Consider the following 12,975-nt stretch of genomic DNA (forward strand, 5'->3'; position numbering starts at 1 on the left):
GTTCAAGACTCCTGGGGAGTTCAATGCCCCCACAGGAAGGGACTACTTTGGGAATCCATTGACTTAAATGATGCACTGAACTATTTGTTCTGTTGGTTTTGGGTTTTTTTAAGATGAATGGGCCTGGCCAGCAGGATCAAACTCTGGTCCTTAGGACACAGTGAGCTTTTCTTGTTGCTCAACCTCCACAGTCCCAAGGTTATCCTCCCTGTGGAAATCCAGGAGATTTCCAACAGCCAAGATGAGAGGAGGAGACCAGGGCAGGAGAGCGCTCAGGTGCAGGGCTGTGACAGCCGGAGGCAGTGACTTGCTGTCCTGTGGCGGACTTGAGGAGTGGGAAATGTCCTGACTGGGGAGGAGTGCTGGCCCCACGGCATGGCTGAGCCCAGTGGGACAGGAGCCCTGCAGGTGCGCTCATATGAGGTGGTATGAGCCCAGCTTCATCTTCTTCCTCCGTGTGGCTGAGGTCAGGGCCTTCAGCCATATCCCAGACCAGGCTGATGGCTCTCAGGCTGTGGGCTACAGTGGGGTGGGCAAGCTCCTGCTGCTTTTTGTTTTTAGTGAGAAGCCTTTCTTGTCAAGCCTGGCACAGGCTTCACACAAAAATACTGGTTTTGATGGATCAGCAGTTACCAGCAAAGCCATTTCAACCATTCTCTAATAGCTCCATCCTGGATGGCTTCAGATTCCTAACAGTCAAACCGTGACAAGGAAAGATAAATAGAAACTGATTCTAACTAGTGAAATGGGAACAATGGGCAGTAAAGCATCGTGCTACCATGAGGAACGTAATCCAAGCCTTAGAAAGCCACGGTTTTAAAATCTCAGCTGATCCCCTGCGTTCAGCATTAGGGTCGATAAACTTCTCTTTGCCTAAAGCCACATTTGTTTTAGGTGAATGAATACTTTCCATATGGCTTTCTGGCTGGGCTGGTTACTTTTGTATCCTTTGTCCCTTACCACTCTATTTTAATTCCAGTTGGATGCTGTGGCTTTGACTGGGGTAGCAGAGCTGATGGGCTGCAGTGTCCCTCCTGACCACCCCAGGCCAGTGGGCTCTTGGTGCTCCGTGACATATGGGGCCACCAAGAGGAAACTCAAAGGGTATGCTTCCACTACAGCCTAGCAAGCTGCAGGTGCTTGGGGAAGCACAGCTGGTCGAGGGGCTCTGTTACTGCCCAGAGCTGGTCCAGTCTGGCAAAGAGGAGAGTAGGGGGTTATCCCATAGCAGCCAACCACGGCTTGATTGGAGACTGCAAGGATGCCACTTCTTGGTGGTGGCAGGCCACATGTAATGCTGGGCAGCAGCCACAAGTTGCTGTTTGGGAGGTTTGGTTTGGGCATTAGGAAAAATGTTCACTCTAGGTGCAGGTTCATGGGCAGGCTGTGCAATCTCCATCCAGGAAGGTTTTTGAAGACTGAGCTGGGGAAAGCCAGGGCTGGCATAACACAGCATTGGAGATAGTCTCTCTTTGAGCAGGAGGTTGGACAGGAGACGTCTAGGACTCCCTTCTGACTTGAATTTTTCTCTCTTTCAGTTCTCCATGGTGGTGCTATGAATGAAGGCTACGTGCCTTCACATAGATCAGTGATGGGTTTTTGAAATCTGTGTTGAGCAACTGCTCAGGAGAGCAAGAAAAAGAAACTGTGTAGAAGCAGGTGTTTTTTTAATAGACAGTGTGACTGAGAATGTTCCTTGAAAAGTAGTCAGAGAGCCTCATGAAAGCAACCATATTTATTGTATAGCAAAGAGCATTTGTTGTTTGTTATACAGTTAGGACCAGATCCACTGCTATGATCCAGCTGGTATACACTGCTCTGGCAACACAAAGTGTTTGTAAAACTGGCTTAATTGGCTGATTAGTCTGGGTTTATAGCTGCTTTGTTTTGCTGGGGCAGTGAGGAGCAGCCAGAAGAGAGAAGCTGTTGAAGTCCATGTGTTTAAACTTCTTGTGGTTTAACCCCAGCCGGCAAATAAGCCCCATGCAGCTGCTCACTCACTCCCCCTTGGTGGGATGGGGGAGAGAATTGGAAGAGTAAAAGTGAGAAAACTTGTGGTTTGAGATAAAGACAGTTTAATAGGTAAAGCAAAAACCACACACACAAGGAAAGCAAAACAAACAGGCAGGTGTTCAGCCATCTCCAAAGAAGCAAGGCTTCATCATGCATAACGGTGACTTGGGAAGACAAACACCATCACTCTGAACATCCTCTCCTTCCTTCTTTTCCCCCCAGCTTTATATGCTGAGCATGACATCCTATGGTATAGAATATACCTTTGGTCTGTTGTGGTCAACTGTCTTGGCTGTGTCCCCTCCCTAACTTCTCGTGTACCCCCAGCCTACTCATTGGTGGGGTGGGGTGAGAAGCAGAAAAGGCTGTGACTCTGTGTAAGCACTGCTCAGCAAGAACAAAAACATCTCTGCATTATCAACACTGTTTCCATCACAAATCCTAAACATAGCCCCATACTGACTACTGTGAAGAAAATTAACTCTATCCCAGCCAAAACCAGCACAAAACTAGTGATCTGTCTCTCTCTAGGCAAAACAGAAAGGCAAGGTTAACCATGCTGAGCTGCTGCCCAGGATTTCAACAGAAAAGGGAGTTCCCTTGGAGCGTGCTGTTCTCTGCATATATCATATGCCTCATCAGCACCGAAACTTTGCATTTCTTACAGGGATTTGAAGAGGATCTCTGCCAGCAACTTTGAGAGCCCCTGTGGTCCCTTTGAAAGGGTCATTTAATAGAAGAATGTTTATCGAGAGGGTGTAAGAAGATGTAAACTTGTCAGCAGATCAAGATCCAGTGAACAACTTGGTTATACAAGCTGTCACTGAGCAGAAATACTGGAAAAGGACCTGCTTTTGGTGTGTATAGGACATACAGGCATGAGTACTTATTCAAAGTAGCATGTTTAAGCATTGTCATGAATACAGATGAGATCCTGAACTGGTGCCAGAAAGAGGCTCTCACTGTTGCTCTGACAGGGAATACGTCAGTGTATTGCCTGTTGTTGTCTGTCCAGGTCCCTGTGGTTGGCAGCTGTTTCTGTCTCAGTCCCTTGTTCTCCTGACGTTGGTGTGGTTGCAGTAACTGGCTTAGCCAGCGAGTGAGAGGGTTTGAATACCATGTGTAACCTCTGTGCTGGCCGGTTTACACAACTCCATGCTCAGTGAAATGGCATTGCTAGAAGAGACTGAGAGAGTCCTGCTTTGAGCGTGAAACTAAAGGATAACAGAGGCAAAAAATCACTGCAGGTGTGGACAATCTCAGTCCTGGCTGGTGCTGCCAGCACCCTTCTTCCTGATGTCCCTGGCTGCTCTGCTGGCGGGTCATACACAATGGGGAATGCCACGAAAGCTGGCCATGCTGTTCAGAGCAACCAGACTAGTTGCTTGAGTAATGCTTGCAGTAGTGTCGCTTCTTAAAAGAGCGCTGCTAACTTGCCAGCAAATGTAAAAATAAATTACTTGCATAAGGTACCTGTTACAGAGCTGAATGTTCAAGGGAACGTATAATGGGAGTTTGAGAAGTCAAGAGTTGAAGCATGTGCGGAACAGACCTGTTAAACACGTGGCTGTCGGAGAGTAGAACTGTTAGTGATGGGTTTAGGAGAGAACCTTCTTTTAATGCAGATTACTTTCTAAAAGAAAGTTTAGACATAGTGAAATGATTCTGTGCTTCGTTTTACACTGACCTTTAGCATTTGCCAAAAAAATAATGCACTGATGTGCCTGAACTAGGGAAAGGGGATATATAAAAAAAAAAAAAAGGAAAAAAAAGGAAAAGATTAAACAGGAAAGCTACAGGACATTCCCAGTTTCTGGCAAGTATCCTTGTTTTACGATATGTTTTCACTTTCCGTGTCTTGTACCAGCCTGTCTGAAGAGCCTGGGAAAAGATGCTTTTGAGTATTGGATATCTCACTTGGAAAACTTGTTACTGCAGTTGTTTTTTATAGTAAAATTAAAAAACTATAGAATTATGCCCTTTATTCTGATATAATTTAATGGATGTGCTTGCAACAGACATGTGGACTGCTGTACCTTTTGTGCTTCATAATAACTGCCATGGGTTCTGCGTGTGTGCTTATTTTTTGAAGAGAAAGACATGCCAAACAGACCTCTGAGAGTGCGTGCCCCATCTCCAGATGGCAAGTTACCTTTTCGGTGGAAGCCACCATATGGAGCAGGCTTCAGGGGCCCACGCAGCAGATCCCAAGGTTACCTCCGTGGGTATGGAGAGAGCAGCCGAAGGATGAGCTATGCTCCACTGCTGCAAGAGCGGCAAAACCAGGAAGCAAGAAAACTGGGTGAGTGGGATTTCCCTGATTGCACCTGGCTGAGCCAGCACACTTCTGTAATCCCTGGTGGCTCCCAGGTGATCGCAGATCACTGAGTGCTGTAGCCGTCAAAATAACTTGTTCCTATAAATTAAAATGCTCACTATAATTGCATTCTGTAACGTGGTCTTAACAGAAAAATATGACCAGGGTAGATTATGTAGCAGAACTGTTAAAGAGACACCGTATGTGAGTTATTATTGATATTACTAGCAGAGGGAAGGGCTGGGGAGAAGAGGCTTAGCTCAGGTTCTCCTTGTATGCGGTGGGTCTGCTCTTAAATCCATTCTTTCTCATCCTCTTCTCACGCTTTGTGTTCAAGCCAGTGGAGAAAACAAGAATACTTTAGTTAAATTTACCCATGTTTACCAGTAAGACAGTTTCATGGCTCTGTACTACAGTGTTATACTCCTATATCCATCTTCTCTCCAGTTCCTTCTGAGGTCCTGGTCACTAAGGGCTCCTGAGATAGTCAGGTTGGCCTGCTCTGTGCTCCCTGCCCTGCCGTGCTGTGGTGGTTTGCACTTGTGCCCTTGATATAAAGGATTTCCCATCCAATGGCAGCAATGGGGTTTGCAACAGTTTTATTTCCCCAGAGGCCGAGCGTTTCCCTTTGCACTGTCTGTGTCACTTGCCTGTGTCGTGGCTGACCTGTCTCCGTCCTGCTGCCTGAGCTCCTCTTGCCGACCGGGCATGAGGTCTGCGCCCACGAGCCTCGCGGTGATCCTCTTCCCGCAAGCTTCAGCTGCTCTTTGTTGTTTGGGTGCGTTTGCTCGAGGTTAGGCTTCTTTCTCTCAAAATCTCTCCTGTAGGCTGGAAGCCCGTCCCACAGATGGTCTGGTCTTGGGTTACAAAGTAGGTGATGATTCCAAAATCGCACGTGGCTGCCAGAATTCCTGGCTTTGCAAAGTAAATGTCTATTTCGCCTCTGCTTTGTGGGTTTTGTATTAAACGCACATCTTTATCTCCTTTTGTCCAAAGAGAGACAGCTCCTCAGTCACCTTTAGCAGTTATTCCACCTTTTTCTAACAGGAATCTCTTACTTATTTCTTATCCCATCTCTAATATCCCTTCATTTTTATATCTTTCTATGCATCGCTCATGAAGGGGCCGCTCTGGCGTCTGTGCTGAGGTTGAGACATGTGCATGTGGAAGATGGTCCCGTTTGTTTGATGCTCAGCAGATACCGCTGCTCTGCAGGTTGACAGGATGTCCAGGCAGTACACGGACTTAGTGGGAGTTCAGTAACAAATTTAATCTTGAAGGGAAATACTGTGTAATATGGTTTTCAGTATCTACTTCTTGTTTTCATTACTTTTATACTATATTTTTTCAAAGAGGAAGAACAAGTGCTTTTTAAATAATCAAATTATCAGGAGAAGAGCTCAAACCAAGAATATAGGACTCTTGTAATGGTCTTTTTGTGTTAATAATTAGCTTTCCTGCTTCTAAAGTACTAATTTTACTGTTCTTACTGCATGCATATTGAAACCTCTGACATAAATGCTATGTATCTAAATAAATTACCTTTCAAGGAAGTTTCTCCTTTTGCATCTTAGAAAAGAATAAAACAGAGTTCTGCCTGAAAAGAGAAATTTTTTTGCAATAAAAAAGGTTACAGAAGAGCCTCTGTTTTTTCCCTGCATGTATAGCCTCTGAATCAGTTCATGTGGTTTCACTGCCATCGAGGAGCTCCCAAGGACGGAGCCAACCTGTCTATAGGTCATCTTTAACTAAAAGGAAAGTCACAGGTATGTTTCTTTCGCATCTACTGTCAATTCATGGAGATATTTCAGTGCAACGATATAGCTTTGTGATTTTTAGACTGCAAATCTTCTGGTGCTGGAGCTGCTAGATTTTTCTCTGTGCACTAAAGAGCATGATGGATGACTCTAAATCTTTCTTGATTTAGTAGGTAGACTAGACTGGAAAAACTCTGATGAACAAATAGAAAAAGGGACCTCATCAAAATGAAAAACCTCAAAGAAATCAAATTAGTTTCACTTAATTTTAAAGTTTTGTAAAATATTTGCAAAAGATATTCTGATATGTCAAAACAGCCCACTTCAATTATGTTGTTTTTTTCTTTTATTATTCTTTTGTATTTTTGCCTTATATACCATAAAAAAAACTGAAAAACTGGATTGAAACAACCTGTTTGAGGCACTCAAAAATGTAAGATATGCAGGAATTCTCCCTTGTGAAGAATTTTTTGACAGTCCTTGGTTTTATTGCCCTTCAAAATGAAACAAAATTTTTAAATCTCAAAATTTTTCCTAAGGCAAAATTTCTGCTCTCCAGGCAGCTCTAGTGGTGGGTTTGCCAGAGACAATGAATGTCAGTATGTTAATAAGACATTTTCTGTAAGTAACAGTTTGGAGAGTGATAGGATATTGAAGGACCGTAGAATATATTAGTACTCTGGTCTTGTAAGCAGACAACTAACAGAAGAAATGATGTTTCATGGGCTACCATCAGTAATCAGTGTACTTCATTTTCCACTGCCACTGTATTTGTTTTCATTTGTGCTGTGTGCGTATTATAACATCAGTTGAAGACTGTTAGTACTTTTTATGAAAACTCCAATATTGTTGTTGATATGCTATTTTGTTTGCCATTCCAGAGGAGGAAGAGGTGGAGGTGGCACAAGACGTAACTGTTCGAGTTATGTCGTCTCAGTCTGTGCTCGTTGCTTGGACAGACCCACTGTATGAAAAGCAGAAGGTTGCAGCAAATAGGTAGTTAGCCCTGTGTTTTCTTTCCTGAATACATACTATAGGTGAACTGCTGCCAGCGCACTACTGGTTGCTTTTGGTATTATTTATTCACAGTTATTTTGGGAATAATTTAGCTTAGGGTGTAGGAATTTGCATATCCCTACCTATGGCGGTGGCTGGTAGGGAATGCTTCAGAGAAGCTGTTAAGAGACCTGACATGGGTGGATGTGGGGTGATGAACCCTCCTTGCCTCCCTGCACCCTGGTCTTGACTGTTTAGAGGTCTTTAATTACTTCACTACAGGGGTACTGAATGTTGTCAGTACCAACCAGAGATATTTTTGCTATTCGGATGCTGGTATATCACCATAGTCAGTGAATCCTCATGCGTGCATGGGGAAAGAAGGGGTGGGGCTGGGGCACAGACCACAGAGAGGCAGAGATGAGGTGTGGAGTTGGATTGTCAGGCTACAGCTTCGAGACGACTGCAGATGAAGGAAGCATCACTCTGCAACAGGAAAGACACCCATCAGTGCCCTCTGCATCTGCTGACCCTCAGAAACCCTGTGCAGCTGAGGCTGAACAGGTTAGGGTCTCCCATGAGTGGTAGAGCTTGACTTGCAGCAGCATGCCACAGCAGTTGGAGACCAAAATAAACAGAGAAGTGGGCTGGAAACTGCCAAAGGTCTGAAAGCGCTGGATTGTGTTGCTCAGCCCGGGAACAGTGAAGGGCTGTCAACCTGGGGCTGAAGTACCCCAAGGGGCACAGCAGGAAAAGTGGCAATTTTACATGTTCTCAGTTTCCTTGTGGAAGCAGTTATTTGGGCAGACGTGGGAACTGAGCCGTCAGCGCTGCTCTGGGAGCGAGGGGCTCCCAGCCGTCCGGCCATGGTCGTGGCCATGGGGCAGCAAGACAGTGGCATGAAGCTTCCCAGGGATGCCTGGCTTGGTTCAAAAAGCCCTGTGACTTCCCTCTGAGGCAGGGAGTGTTTTGAGCAAGAGGGTGGAAAGAGCAGTCCATCCCTTGGGGCAAAGGCAGTCAGACTGCATTAGAGGAAGGCAGATGCTTAAAAGATGCTGACTCTTGGTGGTGGTGGTACTTCGTGTTTGCGTTTTGGTAGTTTCTCCAGTAAGCCCCAGCAGGCTGGCTGAGGGCTAAGCAGCCCTGTCCCTCTCTGGTTCTGCTAATGCTAGATTTTGATACGTGAATTTTTATTTTCGTGTGTTCCTGGTCCCAGGCAATACAGTGTTCGCTATCGAGAAAAGGGGGAATCGGCAAGATGGGATTACAAGCAGGTGTCCAACCGGCGGGCACTGGTGGAGAATCTGCTGCCGGACACCATGTACGAGTTTGCCGTCCAAATCTTGGAGGGAGAAAAGGAAGGCAAATGGAGTGTGTCTGTTTACCAACGGACTCCGGAGGCGGGTATGTATTAAAAAGGTCCCTGAGTGATGCAGGTTTTAGGGTTTAAGCTGTGAAATATGGCTGACTTGAGGGAAAGCCAGAATAAGTGATTGCCTGGGCAGCAAAGGGTTGGGAACCTGAGAAAACCCTTGATCCTACTGCCTGCATTCCGGCAGCAGTGCCCTGGAGAGCAAATCGGGGCTGCTCCTGCAGAAGGACGAGAACGGGGGAGATGGTTTGGGAATTTCTGGGGGATGGGTCAGCAGCTTGGACCCCTGTAGCTGGATTTTCCCCTTCTTTTGGGAGGAGCAGCCTGGCTGCTATCTTGCTCTGTGTGTAGTGAATTTAAAATCCTACCTCCACCACGGAGAAGCCATGGGGCCCCTTTGGTACAGGGAGGTGGTCCGTAACGACTGAATTACCACGTCATTCCAGCTAAGACACAGAAGCAGTCTTGTGTGGACAGCCTGTTCTTGGAAGTAGGGAGTAAAATTTCACAACAGGAGTCTGATACAGAGATGTAGTACAGGCACACATGGACCTGAGCCATGTGTGCTCTTCACGTTTGTCTTCAAAATGGTCGTATAGGAATTTCTGCTGTGAGAAGAAGGAGCAAAAGGTGTGTGCTGTGTAGGTCAACTTTTCTTACTTGCCTCTTCTGCATATGGTTGTTTCATAGCTCCTGCCAGCGCACCTGAAAATCTGGATGTTTGGCCATTGAAGGGCAAACCAACCTCTGTAGCAGCGTCCTGGGATGCTCTCCCAGAGAGTGAAGGAAAAGTCAAAGGTAAGTCATCACCATCTGTTTTTAACCTCCTCAAGGAGCTGTTCTTCTCCAAGCCAGACTGGCGCTCCGCAGCAAGCTGGAACAGCTGATTGTGCCAGGATTTTTTCACATGCTAACAGCTTGTACCCAACCAAGATTTTCTTGTTTCCAGCCCAGCGTCTCTGCACTGCCACTGGGAAGCCATTGTCACCGTGTGCCTGGGATGTCACAGAGCTTCCTGGGGTGTCATGTGTGCACACATACCTCTTTTCCTATTAATAAGCAGGTTGAAACGGAGGTCAAGAAGGAAGTTTCCCAAAGGATTTGTAACAGTTAGGCGAAGACAGAAAAGTTGGTTAGTTGCCAAGAAAGTGAGTGGGTTTATGCTGTGTGTTATTTCTAGTTTAACATGGAGGGAAAGCCTCAGCTTAAGAAGCAAGCGCAGATAGTGATTTCAACAGATGTCATGCGTAAGCCTTGTGTATTATGTCCATGTGCATTATCGTACATGGTCATAAAGTTACTAAGTCGCTATTTACTTGTTTTTAAAAAAGGGTTTCTGGAATTTTTTTTTTTTTTTTCCTTTTTCCCTCTGAAAATGAACAGACTGATTTTTGGCTGCTCCAGTTCTCCAGTGGTTGATGGGATTGTGTTCTTGAGTTACACAAGTTTCTGAAGGTGCCTTATCAGCACTGTAGCATCTCGGGATTTAAAAATCTTTGGCCTGGAGGGAAGTGTACCGTGTCTGCATACAAGACCAACTTTATGTGTTCTTCAGGCAGTGGTGGAATTCTTTCCTCTTTGAAGTCAGTAGGAGTCTTGCCAGTTGCTTCAATGGAGCTGCAATTATGTCCAAGAATTATTATTTCTTAAAGTAGGGTCATGCAGGGACATTATCTAAAATTTCAGATCTGCTCCTAATTTTGAGCAGTCTGTAGCCCTTTGTCCATTTTTGTCTGCTGATCTTTAGATGATTCATCCAAGGCAATCATTTTAATGATACCTGATACTCAAGGGCTGAACACTTATATGTGTCTAATATATCATTGTTTTCCTTAAGCATGAAGTATTACAGGAGAGGTCTTATTTTTAAACTAAATAAATGACAAATAAGATGTTTATACTGGCTAAATGAAATCACTGAATTAGCACTTCATGGTGGTTTTGATAGCACATGGTAATTGGGAATTCTTCTCTTTTGGTCCTTTTGTTTTTCAACCCTGTTCTTTTATATATTTATACCACATATTAAAGTAATGGGAGAAAATTCCCTCCAGTAGCCATTTGAGAGTTACCAGAAATAACACCAGTGCCTCTGCAATTAAAGCAACTCCTGTCTGTCTTAAAACAAACAAACAAAAAAAACCCAAATCCAAAGCTTACCATGCCTTCTAATACATTTATTTTTTCCAACTGTGTTAAATGCATTTGCGTGTAAAATATTGATGATTTTTTTCCTTGATTTTGATGACCTACACGTGTCTTATTTCTTAACACAATGAATATGGGCTCGTTTTCAGAGAAAAATACATTTCCTGTTTTTAAAGGTGGTGTTATGTTATATAGTTTTCCTATTGTGTCACTGTGACTCCTGAAGTGTTGCTGGGATTCTTGGTGTAGAGAGAGAAAACTGGCAGCCCTCAGAATTTATTTTCAAAATCCTATTTTGGTCCGATACCCATGCCTCTCACAGAGGACTGAAAAGAAAGGAAGCCTGCAGATAGCTGAGATCTTACCTACACTCCTTGGGAGTGTAATGGGAAGACTTCTCTTCGTGCCTACAATCATTCCTATAGGGATGATATTTCTCTCAATACAGAAAGCTAATCCAGAGTGCAGGTACCACAGTAATCCTACACTGAAAGGTGAGAGCAGGGTGAGTTTCTTAAGTGGCAGCAAGACCTTGCTTTGCTCTCTCTGCAGTGGTGTTTGGCCCCAGCTGTAGTTAAGCACAGTGTGTCAAATTTTGATTTTGTTGGACAGGCGTGCTATTGCTGCCATTTGGCAATATGCAGTTCTGTTGTTTCCTGGTAGAAATGCATTGTCTGAATAAGAACCTCAATCATCCAGGCATGAATTCTACCTACTGGCCTGTAGATTACAGCTAAAACCCTTCTAAGCAAAGACTCAGCTGGAAACACTTATATTTAACTGCGGTAATATTGTTCCCAAGATTAAAGTAAGTGCTTTGGTGTTTTCATGGGTATGCCCCTTGGGCTCCAGCATGGCTGAGGAATGAGTATATGGCCTTTGGAGCTGGTAGAGTTTCACCACAGTGGACTGGCAGACCTGCTTTTTCATGACTAGGGTCTTAAAGTACAATTATAGCCATGTCAGGGTTCTGTTGGAAATGTAAGATAAGAAAGTAGTTAATACTAATGAGTGATGTCATCTGATTTTAATACTGATGTCTTGAATGATAATTATGTGAATACGCCATTTTGTTCTTCTTCCAAATAATTTCTGTGGGAAAGAAAATTTTTTAACATTCTTATTTGCTGGAGCATAGCTACAGTCAGCAACACAATTGTATGTTGTCCACCTTTGTGAGCAAGTTATGTTTTGGAAGAATGTTCTCTGGATCTTGTGATGTTGATAGCAAACATCTTGATAGCTAATCAGTAAGTTCAAAATTTCTCTTTCTCTTGGGAAGTCTAAAATCTATTTGTGGTCCATCAGTCAGAACAGCACGAGTATTCTGATTTTAACGATCTGCACTACCTAATATTTGGAGTCTTTCAGACTACATTTCCACAAGTAGTAAGACAGTGCGTATTTTCCTGGCAATGTTCATACATGTTTTCTGCCTACAGTGCATTTTCTCTTTGCAGATTTCCTCTGTTTTATTTCTGATTTAGGGCAGTTAATTTTTTCAGAGGACTCATTTTTTTTCCCTTTCTTGCTCGGTGTCCAGAAACAAACAAAAAAAGATCTCCTGGTGCAGCACACCAAACCACGCAGTAGTTGGTGCTGTAACTTTCTCATGTCCCCCACACCTTCTCTGGAACGCACAGCTGTCGTCTGGCTCCTGCTGGTGACTCTTCACTCTGATGGGCATTGTTCCTTATGTATTTTTATGAAGGTATAGCTAACATATTCTGTCTCAGTCATTAGGTCATTGATGTGATTTGGTTTTGTCTGTTAAGGTGAACAAATGTTCAACTTACCTATGTATATTTGTATATCGCTCTCTCTCATGTCTTTATACTCCAGCTATTGACTCAGCGTGCATTGCTAGTGTATTAATTTTAGTAATGCACGTTCTAATTCATCCTACCCATACAGTCTGTCCGCTGGAAACAGGACTGTTTTCAGTTTCCTCCTTCCAACCGTCTGCCAAATCATTTCAGAATACATTCTTTCATACGCCCCGGCTCTCAAGCCATTTGGAGCAAAGTCCATCACCTACTCTGGAGCTACAACATCAGCCATAATAGATGGTCTACAGGCCGGGGAGCGCTATATTTTCAAAATTCGTGCAGCGAACAGGAGGGGACCAGGTCCTCAGTCTAAAGCCTTCAGTGTCGCCATCCCAGCAGGTGAGCACCAAACCATGCATTGATTGCGTAGTCTACCCATTCTTGCCTTGGTCCCAATTATGTTCATTCTTATCAACTTTCCTTAGCTTCCTCTGCACTTCGTCTAACCCATGGGATTTTACTTCCTTAATACTGTTTCTTTTACTGCAGCATGTAAAAGGACATTTTATGGACATTTTAAGTAAATGCATACCATACTCTACT

The 12,975-nt window shown here is 44.2% G+C and overlaps 1 protein-coding gene across 3 annotated transcripts in view; it reads left to right on the top strand.

Annotated features, from left to right (window-relative positions):
* Window positions 1–4,113: 4,113 nt before the first annotated feature.
* Window positions 4,114–12,975, top strand: part of FNDC1 (fibronectin type III domain containing 1) — a 43,860-nt gene continuing 34,998 nt past the window's right edge. For all 3 annotated transcript variants that reach the window (XM_086626680.1, XM_009991810.2, XM_086626686.1), the window contains exons 1-6: window positions 4,114–4,315; window positions 5,998–6,096; window positions 6,969–7,083; window positions 8,300–8,487; window positions 9,146–9,253; window positions 12,583–12,771. In XM_086626680.1, coding sequence (XP_086482806.1) covers window positions 4,114–4,315; window positions 5,998–6,096; window positions 6,969–7,083; window positions 8,300–8,487; window positions 9,146–9,253; window positions 12,583–12,771 — 901 coding nt within the window. The remainder of the gene's footprint in view (window positions 4,316–5,997; window positions 6,097–6,968; window positions 7,084–8,299; window positions 8,488–9,145; window positions 9,254–12,582; window positions 12,772–12,975) is intronic.

Source organism: Tauraco erythrolophus, chromosome 2, assembly GCF_009769465.1.
Source record: "Tauraco erythrolophus isolate bTauEry1 chromosome 2, bTauEry1.pri, whole genome shotgun sequence".
Lineage (NCBI taxonomy): Eukaryota > Metazoa > Chordata > Aves > Musophagiformes > Musophagidae > Tauraco > Tauraco erythrolophus.